Here is a 22,117-nt window from a genome sequence, read left to right as displayed (position 1 = left end):
CTAAAGTAGACCACGTTCCTCAGGTGACTCATTCTGAACGCGGACTCAGTTGGTGCTTCCACCTTCGGACCACCTTTCTGGGAGTAGGAGCCCTAATCTCCGAACCTCGTTACATCCATGTTAAGGTTTGTTTTTCTTCTCTTTCGTTTCTTTGTATTTTCCGCTGCACTAACCTAATCGTAGGAAGAAACGCGAAAGATTGGGGTCGGCTATTCACACCCCCTCTCTAGCCGTTCAAAGGATCCTAACATGTTCATCTTCTTGAACTTAAACAGGAAAATCCTGGGCTCTCGATGGCTGCAGTTCCTGCTTCTCCATCGATCACCAGGAGTATATTTGTAGATGTCTAGAACAATTGTCTTGTCTTCTTTATTTAACTTAATCCTTCACCTTGGTTATTATTTCTAGATATCCTGAACAATAAGCTCTTTCACTGAGCTGTTCTTCTTACCATGGATATGCCAGATGGGTCCGCACCCATCTCTTCGAAAACAACCAGAAGATTTCCAGTTGGCTTTAGCCAGGAGCGAGGAACATGATACCTGAGATTAGTTATCACACAACAGTTATTTATCAGCTTTAGCATAATCATTGGAAAACACTCCATACCATTTTTGAGAAGAATCCCCACAATTAGTTTGGCATTTTTTCTCATTGTACGTTCCACGGTAATCACAATCACCACAAGAACCGGAAGCTTTGTAGGCAGGCCAATAACGACCGATACTTTGTCCATTTATCCATATTTGACCTTTACCCATGCTACTCATATCTAAAGCCAATGGATCATTCCCTGCTGGAGCATTGAAGTAAGCCTGGGAGATCAAAATGATTGAGTGAGACGATGATCATTAGAAGGGAGCAAAAGATAGGACATATCAAACTAAAAGGAAAATAAAGAAACAGCACTTCGTGAGAATGCCTGCGGCTGTGCTATGCAATTCAAACCTTGTGCCAAGTCATGGGCATTCTTGTGGATGCACCTCCCCACTCAACTGAAGAAGCTCCATTAAGTGTGTGAAGATTTAAATGTTCACCCTGTAGGCCAACCTGCACGACTCATCAAGGTTACAACTCATAATACTTATGGGACATAAAATCAAAAAGAATAAACACACTGGGCAAGTTGTGCACATTCATAGACCTGGTAAGTCCATGTTTGTGATCCAAGGTCTCGTTTTCCTTCGTTTAGTCCTTCTAGAGTTACCGGACCAAGAACACCAGCATTCCATGTCTCAAAGTGGTTACCCACATTCTGAAACAAATAATAAAGGAACAAAGAATAACATTGATTCTTAGTTTTGAGGCATATATTTTGCTGTATAATAAACCAGTTTTTTTTTTTTTTTCAAAATACAGTACAATAAGTCATGTTAATCCTATCAAGAAAATATATGTTTATCACAAGTTGTGTTAATTCCAACTTTTTAAATTGGCTACATGGATCTTATCACTCTAATGGGTTCTATGAACTCACTTTTTATCAGCTTAAATCTACTTCCTATAACTCTAACCTATTCAACAACATACCTAGCTAGAGAATTTTCTACTCATCTTTGAAGATGTACCTATGATCTTAACTTCTTTTTTTCTAATTTCATCATCTATTAAAGCTACATTTTCTCTTCTCGAGTAACTCATCGTTCACCCAACTAGGAAAGGTACTCACTGGCAGACCAACAGCTACACTTAAAATGGAAATCTTGTTCCTTCCTGCCCACAACTTTACATTTCCTGTATAAGTCAGCTTTGGACTGTCTAGTCCACCATAGACGATGCCTGCCAAAAAGTTGAAAGAGTTGTTTGAACCATACCGTAAATGATAAATTCTTGCAGAAGAAATTGTGGTGCTTGAACTATAGGTCACTCACCAATTCTTTCTCCATTGACGAAAACATGCATAGCATGACCTGCTGACATCACGGTGAGGTAAGAGTTCTGGCCATTCTTCAAAAATTGCTCATTTGAGCTAATGTCCACACTGAGAAGAGAATTTTGTATTCAACTGAACATAAGCTGCAAATTAAGGTCCCAAAATATGTTCATGGCGATCTTCTACTCACGTAATAGTGTACCACAGGTAGTCAGACTTGTCCCGTGTCATGCTTAGCTGCTCAACTAGTCCATTTTTCGTGAACGATTCATCATCCAATGAGTTGGTCTGCTCACTAAAGGACTTCCAAGAAAACTTGCCGACCCATGCCATTTTGTACTGAATTGTCGGAGCTACTACCTGATCATAAATTGTCACACCATTTTCAAGAATGTTGAAACTTCGCACCAGTAGTATACAAGTTGGTTCTAAAGATAAATTTGAAAAAAAAAAAACATAATAAAATAGATGAGTAGAACTTTGGACTGATAGTCTGTTCATTAAACTACTATATTAATCCAAGCATAGAAACAATTATAATAAAAAATACTTCTAACCCTTGCGGTATTGAATACAGCAGTTTTGCAATCAGGAAGTATACTGATGGACCAAGCTGGAAGGTCATAGCTCACTCCATTGAAAGTAACCCTTGCAGATGATCTTGGGTTATAATTAGAAAGGAATGCTGCACAAGCACCTGCTTTTGATCTGTAAACGTGTGCCTAAAAGGAATTATGTGTAATTAGTTCAATTATTCACACGATTTGTTGCTATCCTACAGCCTACAGAAATTTGTGAGATGAACCTGCTCATAATTTCCAAGTTTTGAAATCGTTGGATCTGCAGATATGAGGGCTGGCTCAGACATTTTAATGGCTTTATGAAGATCTCTCAAATGACCCCATTTTGGTTGCCTCAAGAGACCTGAGTATAGTGACTGTCATTAGGTGAAGGAATTTCTAATTTGGCATTCGATGTATATATGTTACTGATGATTGATTGCATTATACAGCTACTTTAATACTTCAAAGAACAAAATGGCAGTGCAAAACCAGTATAATGTGATCATAGTAGCAACAAAGAGGGCTGATAGGTTAAGTTGAGCTCTAATTCTTCACCCATACCATATTCATCTATCGGAGCATCATAGTCATAGCTTGTTGATATGAATGGGCCACCAGCTGTCCGACCGAAGTTTGTCCCTCCATGATACTAGATTCAACAGAAAAGAAAATAAATTCTTTTCTTTCGATATCACATAAAGGATTAACAATTAGTGAAACTGAATTGAACATTCAACTTCTTACCATGTAGTAATTAACAAAGGATCCACCTTTCTGTATAAACCTTGCAACAGCAAAAGCTAAATCCTCAACTGGCCGGTGAGGAACTGGACCTCCAAAAGCGGTGAACCTGATTTACATTATGAATGTGATGAATAAGTGCACTATATATCAAGAAAATATTAGTTGGCTGGTTCATTCTGAAGCAAAAGAAAAAAGTATTAATAGTTCAAGTGAAAATTACCAGCCAGTCCAAGCTTCAGTCCACATACTAGGTTTATAAGGTTTGTTTGGAGAGAAATAATCACAGTAGAACCCATTGCAAGTATTAATCTGAAAAGAAATTCCAATATCACTATTACATGATAATATATTTTTCTTAAAAGATATTTAATTATTTGAACTTCTACAAATAGATTTTTGTGATAATCATTGACCATGTGAAAAATAGCATGCAAAATAAAGCAAAGCGATTAGTTGACATAATCCAGTGTAACAAATCAAGGGAAATCACAAGGCATTGGCATTGGGATTTCAATTGTGATACAAGCGCTTCAAAATTTATGCAATGTATATCTATAAACATTCATTGCAATGATAATTTGAGTGGGCATAAAGGGAGTATTCTTTTGAACTTACTACTGGATCAGGTGCATCATCTTGTTTACACATGACCCATGGCACACCGGTGTTAAGGCCAACTGCCATTTGAGCCGCCCACGTTGCATAATTCTTGGCGACAGAGCCACCATAGTAGTCCTCCAACGGACCATATTCATTTTCAATCTGTTCAATTTAAGCACACAACTCAGAAGAACTAGAGAATTACTTGGGTGAAGCTATAGACTTAGTTTCCAATTCATTAGGGAGAAAAAAGAAAGAGTAAATTATACCTGTGAGAGGATTATCGGGCCGCCTTGAGACTGATATAATCCTTCAGACTTCATCATGGAGACAATCTTCTCAGTGAAACTCTCCATTGCAGCCTTTTACATGAACAAAGGAATGATTAGGTCAAGAGAGTAACTTGAGAGAAATAAAACAAGAAGAGGAATGTGTTAATCTTACTTTGAAAGGCCCATTGTTAGTCCGGAAGCTGATACCAGGAACATACTTTAGCCAGATAGGAAATCCCCTGTTCCACAACAGAAGATGAACAAGTAAATATAATCGAAATGAGAAGTTGAGAAATTGATTCCACTTCTTTTGAAGGAACCTAGAAAAAAAAAATCCTTAGTTGACAGTAATCAGAAGCTCACCCAAAGTTCCATTCTGCACAAACATAAGGACCGATCCGAAGATGAACGTAGAGACCAGCCTGCTTCACCAGCTTAATAAAGCGAACCAGATCATAATTCCCTCCAAAATAATACTGCCAAAACCAAGGAAATCACCCAAAAAACTTTCTTAAAAATCACCAAAAAGTTACGAAAATGATAAAAGAAAGATTTTGAGATGGAATAACCAGCATACCTGGCCAGGGGAAGGCTCATGGCCGTTCCAGAACACATAGGTCTGGATGACATCCAAGCCGCCGTCTTTGGCCTTCTGTATGAGATCCGGCCACATCTGGAGACAAGAGACAAATAAAAATAGGAACTTTACATAGCAAAACAAGTCCGAGTACCACAAAGGAGCCACATTTCACGCAGGAGCGGATTCCTCACCTCCGGAGTGCTGCGGGGGTAATGAATGGAACCAGAGATGAGAATCCTCCGCTGACCATTGATGATGAGGGCCTTGCGGTCGTAGGAAACGGAGGCGCCGACCGGAGACGGCGAAAAAAACAGTATCGCTGCAGCCACCGCCAGTAGCAGAAGATCGGAAAGCTTCCGGCGGCGCCCAAGCGTCACAGGCTCGGCGTTCATTGCCTCCTACAGATGTTCTCCGCGCAAAGGCGTCACCTTTATTTAAATTTCCTTATCTACACTGTAAGGAGCAGAATCTCTTCTTACTCTACCTCGATTGCCCTGTAACTTTCTTTTAGACGGCACTAGTGTCTCCCTCCCTTCGCTTGCCTGCTCTGTACCATCATCTTCACCGAGAAAGAGAGGCAAAGGGAGGATCTTGGAGACTGCGGAGTAAAAGCAAGCATTGCTACTGAAATTTAATACCAGCGAGTGAAGCGAGGGCTAAGATTGGTGCTCAAATGGTGGGGTCTTTTCCTTCGACGCAGCAGGTAGCCGTGCGCAGTCTTTAGCCACGCACTTTTACCGGGCTCTGCAATTCTAAACCCGCCTCCACAGAGTAAAGAGGAAGCAAAAGACAAAAGAGCTTGTTCTTTGCTCTGGTGCTGTTTAGTTACTACTGTGATTCCAAGAATATTTTCAAAACTAGTACAAAATTCGAAACATTGAGATACAAAGATTGAAAATTATAACAGAAACACAACTATTGCCTTGGTTTCCAATATGCTTGTGGAAGAAATTGAGCATGATAAGTTTTGTATGATCAAACAATGTTCTAAATAATTTGAGCATGGAAGAAATTTTTGCCAGTTTGATTGTATTTAGGGCCTACACTTTTGACAAAGAGCGAGCCTATTAGTGTAACAAGAGTTTGTTTAAGCAAAGAAAGTTGTTATGGTCCCTGAGTCCATAAATGTATTGAAAAAGACATTGCACCAACTATATAAAACAACCAAGCTTATCATGTTGCATATTCTTTTCAATGTTGTGGAATAAAAAAACAACAAAAACTTTAAATTAAGACTACTTTGACATTGCTTTTCGTGTTTGAACTCCCCAACCCAAATGCCACTGGTTCTCTATTTGATTTCCGACTTTTTTTCTCTACTACTTGTGAAGATAAAGTTGGAGTTGAGTGTGTTGGTTGGTATAGACATTTTGTGACGCATATAATGAAACAATAATCAGTTCTGTTTAAGAGACAATGATATCTTAGGAGTTAGGACCAGACCTTGTCATTCATAAATAATAAAATGGAAAGCTAGTTAACTGAACTTGATTGGGTGCATAACTTAGTCTTTTAAGAACTTCCCCGGGGGCACCATTCGATATTTTACTTTCTAAATCATCAGTTAAGAAAGAATTATAGCATCATCAAAGTTTGCTATGATCATTAGATGGTCACCACGGTACCTAAATCCATATCAACCATGTTTGATAGATAATGAACCAAGCAAACATCGAAAGGTCGGTGTACAGACTCCAATTGGATGTAGTTTCACATCTTTGGTTCTTTCTTCTCCTTTTTCGTCAAACTATTTCACAACAACTCTTATGCTTTTTCTTTCGCTTTGTTGTTGGGTCCTTGATGTCTGGAAGTAGGGTAGGTGGCCATTGATTACAGGTCCCTCCCTTGCAGAAGGGATTCCCTAAAGCTGGGTTCTCCTGCATTGTTCATTGTTAAGCAATTGACTATTCACCTAACTTTGTATCTGTACAACACTGCACACTGATGTATTTCAAGGTTTTCTTTACAAGTATGATGCTTAAAAACTGCAGAACAATGACAAATGATGTTTGTCATTGCTTACACAGTTGGAGTATTTTATTCGAATATTGATGTGTTTGGGCAAAATGAAGATGGTTTTCTTCTGAATAAGAAAGCATTGGGTTGTCTCAGATTACTAAGCTCCATTGCTTACCTCTGTCTTATTCTCTACCATAAATTTTGTTCACTCAACTTAACTTTTGTATGTTTTATTTTGGATGAAATATGAGAAACAAAATAGAATTAAAGAACAATTAGTAGTGTATTGATCCTATGGATGTTGTTCACTCAACATTACATAGATTATGTTTCTGTGCCATTCTTTTCATTTGTTAGCAGTGTGTTCTTATCAGCATGAAGAGAGTCTCAAAGAGTGGACTCAATTGGAAACATGAGTCAGCATATCTATTCAGTTTAGATAAGAAGAAAGAGTTGATAAAAAGATGAACTACTACTGAGTGAGGTCATCAGTGGCAATATCATCTAATTATAGTGAAACTAAGCTTGAACAATCACAACTTAATTCTTGCTGAACACTGACTCTTATCATTTAAAGCATGAGCAGGATCCAGGAGATGCCTTTAGATATAATGCCTTACAAAGCATAGAGCCGCAACGAAAACCTTGTCCACAAAGTCATCATATTCTTCAACTGCTCAATAACTTTTCCTCTTGAAATACATCCAAAGAAAGGAATTGAAAATGACATACAAAGAATGCATTTTATACATGCAAGCTAAGCATCTCCAAGCATATCTACATATCTCCGATTCGGTGCCATTGTATCTTCCAAGCAACAATTGATGCCAAATATCTTAATGCAAGATGGGGCACCCCAATTTAGTCCTAGGTGGCAAATTAGGATTTCATTGTGTGATGGTAAGTCGTTGTTAACTTACATTCATTTCTTGATCCAAGGCAGGATACTGAACATCCATGCAAATGGATCATAAAAAAAACTGATTTTAGTTGGATATCCATCCAATCGAATCAACTGATTAAATGAGGTTCAGTAGTCCATTAATGGAGTTCAACCATCCACATGACTTGTGCTGATTCCAGCTGCACCATGTTCTAAATGATACTCAATTATAGCCACTAATGTCTATCGAAAAGTAGTTGGTAATCTTTTATCAACACAAACACATCTACTTGCTTCTTAAGAAACTTGATGATTGGAGCACAAGTTGTTAAGATAAGATGAGGAACAAGTTGTGGATGGTCTTGCGGTGATTGAAACTACATGACGCTTAGCAGGATAGATACAAGTAGAATTTAAGTTCCAATTGGGTGGATTCTTTCCTTATCCCTTGCGAGCTCGCAATTCAAATCTCATCCTGCAAGAAACCATATAGTGTCTCTGATACTTTAGAACAGTGATCCCCTTCTTGATCAACATATCTAGCTTATGCGGCTTGGCTCCAACTCGGTTACTCGCATGTTATGATGGACATGATCCACACATAACCTGCAATTCACAATCCTCAAGTTTCAATAGTCCTAAAGTTAGGATTTTAGATAATAATTTCTTATGATTTATTATTCTCATGATAGTATAACAAAGCGCGAACCTTAAATCAATCACAAAAACTACTGCAAGTCTTGGTGGGAAATAAGATAATTATTCAAAATAAACCCTTTTAATAAGAAGAACTAATGATTGTACGGCAACCACAAAGATTTATATTAACTCTTAACTTAAAGGAAAAAATAAGGATAATTATTCAAAAGAAAATGCCACATTTTAGGAGATATTCACTTGGATATAGGCATTGAAAATTGAACGGGCCGATTAAATTGGGCCGAAAGGATCCAAATTCAATCGGCTCGTCAACGACAGAGCCCTAAAACTTACCAATTTCGCAGTTTAGATTTAGGGGATATCTGGACAACGCACACCCGAGTTGCAAACAAATTTTTATCCAATAGAAGTACGGGTAACCAAGTGGGTGTTAGTTGCTGGTCAACATCATTAATCTTTGCCTTCTGCGGTTGCCGGGTATAAAGATCCACCGCATCCCTCGGTTTCAAGCCTCTCAATTGCAATTTGCCACTCGTAACCCCGCGCCTAGGGTTTTCTCGTTGAAGCTTCTCATCTCGAGACAGGGGCAGCGGCGGCGGCGAGAGCGAAGATGAGCAACGCAAAGCAGCAAGACGGCCTTAATCTCGCCGATCTGGGCGCCGGTCTCCATCTTACTAGATCATATTTTCTTCACTCGTCCTGTTTGCCCCCGTTCTTGTTTGGTTCTGATGTTGGATTTGCTTGTTTTTGCAGCTTTGAGTGCGGGGGATAGAGCTGGTCTAGTCAATGCTCTAAAGGTGCATTTTTGGGATGAACCGTCTTTGGTTTTTGGAAGATTTGGAGGAGAATACATGGATAGATGTTTGTTAATGGTTCTTTTTTTTGAGATGCAGGACAAGCTCCAGAGTCTGGCAGGGAAACATACTGATATCTTGGAGACGCTCAGCCCCGCGGTTAAGAAACGTGTCGAGTTTTTGAGGGAGATTCAGGTTCTCTTCTTCACTAAACTCGACTTTTTTTTCCCACGTCTGTTAATGTATTTGGATGGTCTCTTTATTTTGGTTGTTTTGTGGTGTTGTAATTGAGGATACTAGCAGTTACCTTGTCCCTCTATTTAAGTCCTGGTATGATATATGACATCAAGTAGGTTTATTTAGATTTCTATTTCTGAAAAAAGAGTCCAAATATAACGACAAGAATGACATCATTGCTCTTGTTTATTTGTTCGATTCTTCAGCTTCAGATAGTTGGAGTTGTGTCTCCGAAAATAGTCTGTTCAAACTCATTTTCCTTTTAAGTCCTTATTTGTTTGGTAGATTGTTGAATACTGCACAAATTTGATTGCTTTACCTCCAGTTGTTACCTACCAACTTGACTTGACCATTTAACACTGCAAGGACTATAACGGTGCTCAAATGATGCTTGCTCTGTTATTTTTTTAAAATGTTGTAGAATAAATATTAAAAAGTGTATGACAGTGGTAAGCTGTTGGGTCCCTGATAGTTTCATGTACGCTATGCTTTTACAAAGATGCATCTTTGGTCCTCTTAACATATTTTTTGAATGAAAATACACAAATATCATAATCAAATAGTTTGTTAATCATGCATGTATCTAATATAACTCCACAGAATGGTGGATAATGCAATGATTCAAAATTATAACACTACCATTTATTTAAAGTGTACTCCTATGCAACAGTTTATGCTACCAGTTTTCTCAGATTATTGATCATTTAGTCTTTTTGATATTACACTATTATGATCATGATGATTCCTTGTAGCTTTCATGGTGGCTATTGGATTTCTGTTACCATTTGTGTGAAATTTAATTTATGGATCCTATTTAGTAGCTTCTTAGCTACTATATCTAGATCTCATGTTAAGTTTGATCAAAACATGACTTTTCTTCTAAGTTATATTTTCTCTGTGTGTAATATGAAAATGCATAAGTGCTATGCAACTGACACTATACGAACCACATAATGTGGGCTTTGAATGTGCAAATTTTCTTGAAAATTTCTGCCAATGATGGTGTGGACATTGGCTTTGCTCATTTGATTTAGTTGCAGTTTTTGTGTCGTTGTGAAGAGATAGGTGTGTACTAGAAGGCATACATCATTCGGTTAAGGGAACAAAGAGTGTGAATGGTGCTGGCTATTGATTCTTTGTTTCATTCAGAAACCATAGCCCTTTCCAAAATCATGCCTCAAAGCCTGCAACTTGGAAGTTCTCAATGAACTGGAACTAAAATAGGCCTCTCAAACAACAAAGATTGAACTTTTCACTTCAAGGGGTTTCAACGAGGTTATGTTATTTGAAATAGTTCCATTGTCTGAATGAATAATATTTTCCATTAGGGCCAATCTAATACTGCCACTTAAAGATTTACAGTGAGATATAACAGTAAGCTGCCAATATAGTGATCCTTAACTTTTGTGCCTTTATTTTTTTTATTTGTGTTACAATGATGATAAGGATGACCTCAGGTCTGCATCTTTTTCTTGTGTCTGCCTAAACCTAATCCTGTTTGCATATGCAGATACCTAATTTTCTAAATAGTTAAATTAAATGCTAATATATACATTGAGCCATTCATTTAATTGTATTGGTATCTAAAGATGACATAAGAAAGTCACCAGGAAACATTTACCTAAGATATTGAGCGAAACCAAAAAAGAAAGTCATATGATCAAAGAAATCCAAAGAATGGAAGGAAGCATACCTATTATGGGGAATGAAGTAATGCCCCATAATCATGGCAGGCAATGAACAACCTTGGAGTTAACTTTTGGATACTGGGTGATCGTGAGTAATATGGGTGAAAGCCAGGATGGAAAGAGAGGTGTCAGATCTTTTACCATAGCATAGAGAGCATAATGGAGTGGAAGGCTGAGCATACTTGCATACAAATGTTAACAACTCCAGGATTGTGGAGATAGTGAATAGAAATTCTGATGTGGTTGGTTTGCACAAGGGGATGGTGTAGACTGGAGTTGAATAGATAGGGAGTAGTCATTGTGGTGTGGACTAGCATTTATGATAGGGTATTAAGGTCCCTTAAAGGGAAATCAATTTCGCTGGCTTGTTGAGCGTTGCTTCAGTTTGAAAGAAATAGAAAAGACTTTGATTTCAGATTGCAACAATGGTAAACTTATAAAAACAATATTAAAATGATAATCGAATATATCTATCTATGTTTATAAGTATAATAAGATAAAATTTAATATAATATTTGATGAAATTTATATTAAAATTTTTTATTTGATTTAAATCAAACTAGATCATGTTTCATTTATGTCTTGAAGCAAAATTGGTTTTTGTTTTCATTTGTATATAAATATTTTTGTATTTATTCTGGAACATGGTATCTCACATGGAAAGTCCGAATACATAATCCTGGGTTTGTGTTTTACCATGTATTGATCCAGGTTTTTGATACCTTAATTTTTAATTTTTACAACCCTGTATTTGGGCAGTGTCCTTGCCCTATTCAGAGTGTCCATCTTGGAGTGTAAATGAAGTAGGTAGATGAAGAGTTGAAGCAGCATACCCTGCTTGTACTTGCAACCACCCACATAACTGACCTACACAAATCTTGACATAAAAAGCCTATGCATTACAAAGAACTTGATTAAAGTGGATCCAGCTAATATTCCAAATTTCATGTGCTACAAAAAGACAATTCATTTATTCTCAATTATGCCCTAGATTTTCTGAAGTGTTTATCTGGTGTCACATGGCCAATTTAATTGTACTTTTCTTTGTTACTTGTAACATGAAACCATGATTTGATAAACTGTACCTTTGATATGATCTTTTTTTTTGGTCTGATGAGGACCAATACATTAACCACCCAATTTATGGTGGTCCATTGCAATTTATTTAATTTAAATGTTTGTACAGCAGGATACATTAAGGCACCCCTAGATGCAATCACATATTTTTAATGGTTAAAATTAATCTTAATCTTAAATATATTAGTAGATTGCCATTATGTTAACTAATGTGTCTATGTGGTCATCTTCAATTTGAATGAATCTGTTCTTTTGTCAATTAGTTCCTTGTGCTGATGATGTAACATTGGGAAAAACACGGATCTCACATAGGGATTGATGTAGCACTGAGAAAGAGATGAAGTCACAGGATTGATGTAGCACCAGGAAAAACATGAACCTCACATGGGAAATCTAGAAAATAAAATTATAGTCGATCAAAAAGTTCATTATTACTTGATATTCTTAAAAATGCTTTGACTATTCTCTAATTTCATTCTAAAGTTAGCACATGCTGTTTTTTTTTTTTGAAATTTATCAACAAATGCTCTGCTTTTGAACTGTGGCGTTGGATTTTAGATTACTGATGCAGCATCTGCATTACTTTCCTCTTTCTAGAGCCAACATGATGAGCTTGAGGCTAAATTTTTTGAAGAGAGGGCTGCACTCGAGGCTAAATATCAGAAATTTTATGAGCCATTGTATGCAAAGGTACACTTTGTGTATCTATACTGTCGATACGATTGTTTTACTACTAAACTACACTGAGATGAGCTAAAGGTCAATTATCTCTATGATCCTTATTGGATCATGTAGTTTTGTGAATTCTGATCTTGAATATTGTTTGATATGATATTTCCTGACATGGATACATGATTTACAGAGGTATGACATTGTAAATGGTGTTGTTGAAGTTGAAGGCAATAAAGTTGAATCTGCAGATGAAAGCGACAAAGCTAATGAAGGTTTTTAATGCAACTTGAATGCCAAATATTTATGTTGGTGCTTTTATTTAGGTGTTATTTGTTTAATGTTTTAGAAAAAGGTGTCCCTGGCTTTTGGCTTACTGCTATGAAAACAAATGAAGTGCTAGCAGAGGAGGTAAGTGAATACAGAACTGCACTCTTTTATCATTTTAGTTTATTTGCTACTGTGATTATTCTATTACTTTTTATTTGTAACTAGGTTCAAGAACGTGATGAAGAAGCCCTGAAATATCTAAGGGATATAAAGTGGTGCAGAATTGATGAGCCCAAGGGTTTTAAACTGGAATTTTTCTTTGATACAAACCCTTTCTTTAAAAACGCTGTTCTGACAAAAACATATCATATGATTGATGAAGATGAACCGATCTTAGAGAAAGCCATTGGGTATATCATTCTTCTATTCAGCTGTACATATGCATATTATCAATGCTGGTCTTTTACTGTGAATTATTACTTTCTGTTGCAGAACTGAAATTGAATGGCTTCCAGGAAAATGCTTGACCCAAAAGATTCTTAAAAAGAAACCCAAGAAGGGCTCTAAGAATGCTAAACCCATAACAAAAACTGAAGATTGTGAGAGTTTTTTCAACTTTTTCAATCCACCACAAGTACCTGATGATGATGCAGATATTGATGAGGATACAGTAAGTCATCATCAGCATTAGGAAAGATATTAGTAAGAAAAAAATATATAGCAAACAGCAACACTATAACCTCATTTTTTTTCCCTTTTGACAGGCTGAGCAATTGCAAGGTCAGATGGAAGTAGATTATGATATTGGGTAATCCAATTTTTTTACTTCGTTTTGCTCCTCTCCTAAAAAATTTAAATTAAAGAATGTGACTGTATTTTGAGGATTTATTTATTAATACTGCCTGTATTCTTTACTAAATATAATTTGGTTGATTTTTTTCTAATTTTTTAATACATAACTTCTGGACAATACCACACAATAAGTTGTATTTGTTTACCTGCAGGTCCACAATTAAAGACAAAATAATTCCCCATGCGGTTTCATGGTTCACGGGAGATGCTGTCCAAGACGAAGACTTGGAAATAGAAGACGAAGAGGATGGGGATGATGATGAGGACGATGAAGAAGAGGATGAGGATGACGAGGAAGATGATGAGGACGAGGACGATGATGAAGATGAAAAAAGCAAGTCCAAGAAAAAGGTATCACTTCAAATTTCCCAATATTATTTATCATCCGTAGTTATTTCACCTTGAGATTATTCGATACTGACTCACCTTCACCATTTATTTTGAATGTCACGAGCAGTCAACTTCAGGGCACAAGGTACACTGACCCTCATTGTCTATCTTTGTCATATAGTGCCCATGAATGAATTTCAACATCACGGTTTTATGAAAATGCAGAAGAATGGAGGAGGGGAGCAAGCTGAACGGCCAGCCGAGTGCAAGCAGCAGTAACATGTACTCCTACAAGGTGTTCGTTAATGAATTCAGTATCTCGTGGCCTGGAGTTTCCGCGGATAGGCAGCAGCATAATTTTTGAAAAGAATCAGTCCTTTATTCTGCTATCGTTGTATCTGGGGCCCTTTCGGATAGTTGGTCTTCTATAGTTATGGTGTACTTGAAGATTGTTTGGAGTTTATCTGTTTTTTCTTCTCCTGCTTGATTGGACTCCTGTGATATCCATTAGTTGGCAGTATTATTTTTGGTTGAGATTAAAATTGTGGCTTTAGTTTGACTGCAATGGCCCAAGTTATTGTGGATCTTTTCGGAGTGTTGCTTTCTCCTTCATCTCTGCGGTGGTTAAATCACTTGTGTAAAATGTAAGTTGCTTGTCGCTTTGATCTGCTATTTTATTCTAATTTGTTTTTGAAAAAAAAAAAAGAATATTTAAATATTACTTTTAAAAAAATATATATATAAAACAATGTAATTTAAATGGGTGACTGGGCCAATACGCGGAGTTGGCTGCTTTCGTGTCACTTCTGGAACCGCCACGTGTAGAGATCGGATGCCAGGATCCGGTTCTTAAAAGTCTCACTAATTTTCTCATGGATCTCAAATTTTTTTTCATTATATATAATTTTTACTTCTCTTTCATATTTTACATTATACATCATTAATTTTTTATAAAATTTAAATTTATAAATTATTAATATAAAATAATATTAATAATTAAAAAAATATATAAATATTACAGTGCATCAAATAAAAAAAAAGACATAAATTATAATAATATATAAAAATAAACGTAAACTCATCTACACCAATCTATGTCTCTGTTTAATTTTTTCCATCATTTTTTCATGTAAATAAAGTTATCCTGGTATCATCTCACTGGTATATTTCATAAAAATTTCATAATTCTTATGAAAGATTTCGCTTCCCGCAAAGTCATTTTTTGGATTTGATATTCTTTAATATTTTGTTATTCTTTGTCGATGCTATGTTCCATTTGTGTCGCCCTCTCTGGCTTTAGATTTGCCCTTTCTCTTTGCTGCCTTTTGTCCTATAGGACGAATGCGGATTTCAGAATCATCTAAATCAACACTTGTATCTGAATTTGATGTTGAAGTGTTTCCCCCTGATTTAGATGTCCTTGCATTCTTGTTAGAGTAATGAGCAACTGATTGTAGAGTATATTTCTCATATTTTTTGAGAACCCTCCACACATGCATATATTTAAAATCCTTGCCTTTGTTGTTGGCTTTCCACATATTCAATGCATTCTCCAACACATTCTCGTCACTTCAACTGTTTTGCCGATGAGTATAAAAATTATTATAAGTTGCAGGAAATTCATTTACCATCGGTGCAAACCTATAATAATGTGATTTCAGCCGCTAATAACTTCTCGTCATAGATCCAACGGGATAATGTTTGTTGTAGTAATCAGCTATACGTTTCCAAAAAGCTTGATCCTTCTGGTCATTACCAATGATTGCATTAGTGCTTATAGTTGCCCATGACTTCGCAATGACCATATTTTCATCGAGAGACCAAAATCTTCGTTTCGATTCATTTTCCTCCAGCTCAACTTTACGCTCCTCTTGTGATGAGTGTGGTGGCAACTGAGTTGCAGGAACAGATGATGGTGTTAAAGATTCTTTGTCGCTCATAGATGGATCAATAGTTGCCCTTCTTGATTCATTCGAATGTATGACAGGTGGTTGAGTAGGAGAAAGTACGTAAGGATAAAGCATCATAAGTTGGCTACCCATTGCTGACTAATCTTAGGATGGATACATACCAAATAGAGCTGGGGCGACGTTACTTGGATTCCATGTTTGCAAAAAATTTTTAAAACTTTGAGAATTTGGAAAATTTGGAGGATATTGGTGGAACATATGAAATATTTTGAACATTTGGAGGATATTATCGGTGAGAGAAAATATGAGGATATTGGATATTTGGAGGAGTGCAAGTATTTTGAGAAGATGTATTTCCTTTCATATTTGAAGAATTCAAAAGATTCATAAAGGAAGTATTGAAATTTTCATCCATCTCGAATACAAATAGGGAATGAAAGGAAGAAATGAGTTGAGAGCAAAGATAACAATGGAATGAATGAAATAGATATCATATTTATATATTTTTTATATATTAAATAATTTAATTAAAATGTTCAACAACGACTAAAAATTAATCATTCTTCAATCCCATGCAATCTGTAAATTAACTGTTGCTTTCTTGTCTTTTTTTTTTTTTTTATTATTATTATTATTATTATTATTATTAAAAAAATTAAAATATTAAAAAAATTAAAAATCAGGAAGAAGCGACTCCTCCTCCCACTATGGAGAGAGGTTTCTCATTTATGCCACGTCAACGTCACAGTGGTGGATGCTCTTAAAACGCGACGGCGCTCTAAACGCCGTCTTTTCCCGCCCTTTCCCCTTCCCCTTCCCCTTTCCGATCGATGGCCGCTTCGCCGGCCGAAATTGTACGCGTCTTCGCGAAGATCGCCTCCCGCGTTCAGAGATTCAAAGGAGAGGGAGGCGCCGGCAACAACGACGATGAAGGATTTGCTGAGACAACGGCGGCTATATCCTCCCTTTCCACCTCACTCGGCTATGACGACGACTCTGGGCTTAGGGTTTTGAACGCAGCGCTCTCCCTTATGTGCTTCAGAGATTCGGAGGTGTTCCCGTGTTTTTATATTCTCTTTTTCTTGTGAATAGTCGCTGGATGCTTGATGGTGCTTTCGCTGAATGGCTTCTGTTGTTCTTCCAGCTGCACAGAGTTAGGATCGAGTGCCTCGTTGATTCCATGATTAGCATGCTTTCATCCTCCGTTTCGTGCAAGGTTTTACGGGCTCTAGGTAGTAACGATGAGGAATTTTTGGGGATCGGGACCTCGTTCTCTACCAGAGATTGTGTTAGCTTGATACGAGTTTGCGCAGACGTTTTGAATTGTTTGAGCGGCCATTGTGGTTCGGCCCTCATCTTTTTTTTTCCTTACCTTTCTTTTAAATTTAAATTATTTTTGTTGACTTACTAGATTTCTTAGGTTGTCTTTTTTCTAACTTCCTACATTTTATCATTTTTACTATTCTCTGTAGTTCGCATTTTTTCAACAGTTATCTTGCAATATAATATGTGACCCGTAGGGCCATAATATTGAAGTTTTATAGTGATATGGCTTATTTGATGCTTCTTACAACTCCATGGGAAATGTAACAAACGCTAGCTGGACTCCTAAGGGATGTATTAAGCACGATCTTTCTACTCACTGAACCAAAATACGGTTTGAAATTTGCAATTTTCCTCATTTTTGTATATTGTTTGTTAAATCTTAGAAACAATCAGTGAATCTTATTTGAAGGTAATTAAACTATCTTATTGCTTGTTGTTTGCCTAGGCCATACTGATATAGATTATTCATTTCTGAAACGTAATGGACTAAGAATTTCTTTCTTTCCTACCTTGAGCTGCTTCTCTTGCATCGCACCTTTGATTTTTATTTACCCTCAGTTATATCCTTATCTTTCTCGCTTATTTTCTCTTAGTCATTGATCATTTGATCTGTCATCAAATATTTCTTGTCAAGTATAAAAGTACAGAATAACATCATAAAAAAAAATCACTAGCACCGATTGTTTAAATTTTTTTACTGGGATTTTATAAGCTAGGTTCATCTTTGTATTTGTTTTGTGCAGTAGTCCATCTTTCTATTACTGTTTGTATACACTTCCTGCCTTTCTCATTACTTCTCTTCAGGTGCAGGAGATTCCCATGCACTTCTATATGCTACAATAAAGGCTGTGACATCATCATCTATATGTCAAAATCTACTTCCTTCATCATCCATAGGCTCTTTGGAAGAAAAAGACTTGTATTTTGATTTGCAAACTGAACTCTCAAAGCTTATTTGCAATTTGTCCAATGAAACACCCAATGTGGGAAATAAATCTCAAATGAGGTATGCTTAAGGAACCCATTCTTTAGTCAGCATGGGTATCACTTACCCTTACAGGACTATTCTTATCAATTGAGTTTTCCAATTCCTTACAGAACTGAATTTAAATGACTGTTCTAGTTTACCATAATTTTATAAATGTTGGAGACTAAGGCCAAATGTTATCACCCATCATGCTAAAATTCATTGAATTTTATGTGCTCCGAGTCTTCATGCTGGTTTCACTAAATTGAAATAATAGCTCTTTTTAATCATGCAGTCCTTTTCTGTGGTGATTAGTGATGGTTTTTATGTGCTGCCATTAGTTATCATTTTCAAGGAAAGCATTTTCCTTATTATTAGAATATTACCAGTTTCAAAGAAAGAGGAACATGAAAAAAGAAGGTACACAATAGATACACACAGCCAACAATTTAACAGACTTTGATTGGGTTATTCTACTCAACAACACATATTCCAATGGGTTCCTCTCTTTGTTGAGGTTGATTAGTTCCAGTTCTTTTCTATCTTGATCATTCATATTTTAGAAACATATGTAATCCAAGGCTAAAACCTATTAGCTTCATCAAACTGAAATACAAGCTTGGGATAACAGATCCCTCTTTGCCTAGTTTGTCCTATCCGATGTTACTTGCATTTACTGGTTACCCTTCCCATACCTATGTCAACACGCAACAACACAGATAAGGATATGAAATGAGTCCAGGCAACCAGACACTTCTATGAGAATGAGTGGGGGAGGGAGGAAACCTGCCTACTGCTACTGGTTTCATAGGTGATAGAATTCAACAATGTTGCGTGGGAGGTGGAGTGAACTGTTCAGATTGTTAAAAGGAAGAGAAGCCAACTATCACATGGAGTTCGATGCATCTCTCTGCTCATATCAAATATATTGAAAAATTCTGATTAGGTTATATTGTTTAAGTTAACATAAGCTATTATAAAATATTTTAGTTGTATCCATAAGCTATATTATAATTTATGATAGCTTGTACAACTAAGACTTATGCTATATAATTAAAGTCCAAATAGCATAATTGTTATGGCATAGATCTGCAGCATTTTTTCCCAATATTATTGTCATCCTACATTCGGTATAGGTGTAGTGCATATTGAAACTGTAAAAAATGATACAAATTAGTGTTCCTGCTTAAAGTGAACTTATCATACTGTTATAATTCAATGCTACAGATTTTTTGAAACATTGTTAGCATTATTAGTACTCATCACATTGTCATGATGGGTGTTCATATCAATCTATTAGTTAACTAGGTAGAACATTATTACTCTATAACCTTTCTTGAGGTTCTATATTGAAACACTCTTGTGCTTTTTCTTACTTTATTTAAACGTGCATGATAGGATTTGTATAGATTGTTTTATTCAACAACGATAGTTTGTTAAGTAATTTCAATTGTCTAGGATGCATACAGTTGCTAAACTTGCATCTGTTATGTGGTTGGTCATCACAGGTTTACACAGTACATATATGGTGGGCAGCACCCATTTGAACAAAGCAGTGAACTTTATGAAAGTTGTTTGAATTTAGCAGCATATAGTTGCATTGAAAGTTTTTTGTATCACATTAATTTCTAGTTTTATGATTTGGGTTAAGATCCTAGGGAAGAGATCTTTTATGTTTTTGTTGTATTGATGATAAATCTTACTACTGACAACTGAAAATTTGCCTCCTCTCCTAATTGATTTTTTTTTCCCTTTATTCTTGTTTTGTGATAGGTTACTCTTTTGGTATCTTGATCCAATGATTTTGAAACAAGACATCTCAGAAATATTACAGGAATGTGTTCGAAGACCTTTCCTGTGTCTGAAGAAAGAATTGCATGATCGGGTTAGTTGGCGTAATGTGATAATATGTCTAGTAACTTCTTCTACTGTCTTTCTAGAAACAAGATCCATGCTACATACATGGTTCCTATCCACGTAAGTTCCATCTTCACTATGGCATTTGTATATAATTATGGAATCATGCCCTTAAATTGTCCTCAAAGTTTGACTAAGAAAATCAACTAATTCTGTCATATTTCTCTGCTGTATCCCCTTAGATATCATACTGTCAATTCCAGTTGTGAGGTATAATTTTTATTGATATCTTTATGTCCTTGTAAGTTCACCAGTTCCATCTTTCTCTTCCTCTTAAAAGAATTCCTGTGAATGTCCTATTCCATTTCATTTCATGAACCAAACTATGTAATACATATATCATTTCTACTCTATTTAATCCCATGCCATGAGCCAAAAATGTGTTAATGTATTCTTCTTGTGCACCGGTTATTTTCTTGCATGTGTTTTAGTACTGGATCATTTGTCAGGGGTTTGGCATCCTCACTTGATCTTAAGGTCAGAATTGTTGCATCGGTACTAGATATATTATCAAGGCCTATGTGGTGGCAACTGCCTGCTGATGTGGGACTGAAGCTTCCATGTTCCTATGCCTATTTCTCCAACAGACATCATGAACTGTTGGCCATTTTAACTGGGCAGTTATCGTGCAAAAGTTTCCTGCATCTTGTTTGTTACATAAAGGCAATAGTTGCTTCCTTGTTGACTTCAGAGAATAGTTGCAGTCATGGGAATTTCGTTGATCTAGTTGGTTGCAATTCAGCCTGGTAAGTGCATGCTATCTTCTGTTAGCTGGAGCATCATTCCTTTTCAGTTATGATATGCACTGACCATCGACCAATTTCAAAATGTTATTTTACAGGGCAGTTTTGTTGGACTTTCCTGTTTGGTTCTACTTTGCAATTGCATTAATCTTCTTGAAAAGTAGATGCGAAGCCCACTTACCTTCAGCTCTACATAACATTTTGAGAACCGAGACAGTGAATCATGTGGAACTGCATGCTGCTGCTATTTACTTCATCGCCTGGATTTTAGACCCAGCTGATATAGCTCGTGATATACTGGCAAAAGGTTTAGATGAATTATCAGAATCATATATTTTGAAACATGACCTAAAATCTGCCAAGGAAGAAAGAGCAGACACAGATATCAGATTCAAAAATGTTCTTTGCCGCACTAAAAAACTGAAGATACCAAATGTCAGTAATATCCCAAAGCGTCATTTGACCTTTCAATCAATCAGTAGCTTGGATATTCAAGCATGGCTTGAGAACTTTAATGTTATTCTTGTTAGATTATGCAGTAAGATCACCAACAGTGATGTTGAAGCTGTATTAACATCAAAAGATGGCCAAACCATGAAGCCTAATTTATTGTTTGCAAGAGTTCCTATAGGCTTATTGTTCGTGTCACCCAACTGTCTAGATGAAAGAGGATGTGAGATGCTGCTGCAATATGCTGCCACTGGAAAAACAATGAAATCAAAAGAGATACGCAAATGCGCTATTCGTGGTGCTCGTATGGTGTTTGATTTGTTAGAGACAATTGAGGACATGTCAGTGATGTTATTTGATGGCGAAGACGATAGGATTGATTTTGTTAGCCAGATGAAACAAAAGACTGGTACGTATCTGATACATTGCATCAGAATGCTGCTCAAGCCCGAGGAGGAACAGATCGATGCAGTTGCAACAGGAGAAATGAAGTTGGATCTTCACCATAGACTGCTGAAGTGGAAGCAACAAGGACGACAGGTGTTCGAAGGTCATGAGGAATTTGATGATTTTATGGATCAGTTTTCCAAGAGATTTCAATTTTCTCACTATATTGAAGAGTGTTTCTGATGAAAGAAAGTGAATGATTATTGCTGCTTATGTAGAGAATCTCAGAGCTGTAACACGATGATTAAATACCAATAGTAAATGAACTGAAAAGTATATTTTCAGCATAAAATTATATTCATTTAC

At 36.5% G+C, this 22,117-nt stretch overlaps 3 protein-coding genes across 3 annotated transcripts; 2 read left to right on the top strand and 1 right to left on the bottom strand.

The window, feature by feature from the left end:
* Positions 1-345: 345 nt before the first annotated feature.
* On the bottom strand, positions 346-5,392 carry LOC121988874 (beta-galactosidase-like). Its single transcript, XM_042542573.1, has 18 exons — positions 4,824-5,392; positions 4,630-4,725; positions 4,416-4,528; positions 4,225-4,291; positions 4,050-4,142; positions 3,796-3,942; positions 3,401-3,489; positions 3,181-3,286; positions 2,998-3,085; positions 2,679-2,797; positions 2,431-2,595; positions 2,064-2,233; positions 1,872-1,981; positions 1,670-1,779; positions 1,145-1,255; positions 949-1,050; positions 610-815; positions 346-542 (listed from the first exon to the last, which is right to left on the bottom strand). Exons 1-18 carry the CDS (start codon positions 5,022-5,024, stop codon positions 431-433), a joined length of 2,205 nt encoding a protein of 734 aa, XP_042398507.1. The 5' UTR covers positions 5,025-5,392; the 3' UTR covers positions 346-430.
* Positions 5,393-8,625: 3,233 nt separating this feature from the next.
* On the top strand, positions 8,626-14,593 carry LOC121988882 (nucleosome assembly protein 1;2-like). Its single transcript, XM_042542585.1, has 12 exons — positions 8,626-8,796; positions 8,888-8,931; positions 9,028-9,123; positions 12,528-12,620; positions 12,793-12,874; positions 12,949-13,010; positions 13,095-13,279; positions 13,362-13,539; positions 13,634-13,677; positions 13,874-14,072; positions 14,179-14,196; positions 14,277-14,593. Exons 1-12 carry the CDS (start codon positions 8,745-8,747, stop codon positions 14,328-14,330), a joined length of 1,107 nt encoding a protein of 368 aa, XP_042398519.1. The 5' UTR covers positions 8,626-8,744; the 3' UTR covers positions 14,331-14,593.
* A 2,133-nt stretch (positions 14,594-16,726) lies between these two features.
* Positions 16,727-22,077, top strand: LOC121988865. Its single transcript, XM_042542560.1, has 6 exons — positions 16,727-17,013; positions 17,106-17,304; positions 18,092-18,293; positions 20,028-20,231; positions 20,621-20,917; positions 21,013-22,077. The coding sequence occupies exons 1-6, from the start codon at positions 16,792-16,794 to the stop codon at positions 21,992-21,994; spliced, it is 2,106 nt and encodes a 701-aa protein (XP_042398494.1). The 5' UTR covers positions 16,727-16,791; the 3' UTR covers positions 21,995-22,077.
* The last annotated feature ends 40 nt before the right edge of the window (positions 22,078-22,117 follow it).

The sequence above is a fragment of the Zingiber officinale genome, chromosome 1B (genome assembly GCF_018446385.1).
Source record: "Zingiber officinale cultivar Zhangliang chromosome 1B, Zo_v1.1, whole genome shotgun sequence".
Taxonomy (NCBI): Eukaryota; Viridiplantae; Streptophyta; class Magnoliopsida; order Zingiberales; family Zingiberaceae; genus Zingiber; species Zingiber officinale.
This window is presented reverse-complemented; position numbering and strand designations above follow the sequence as displayed.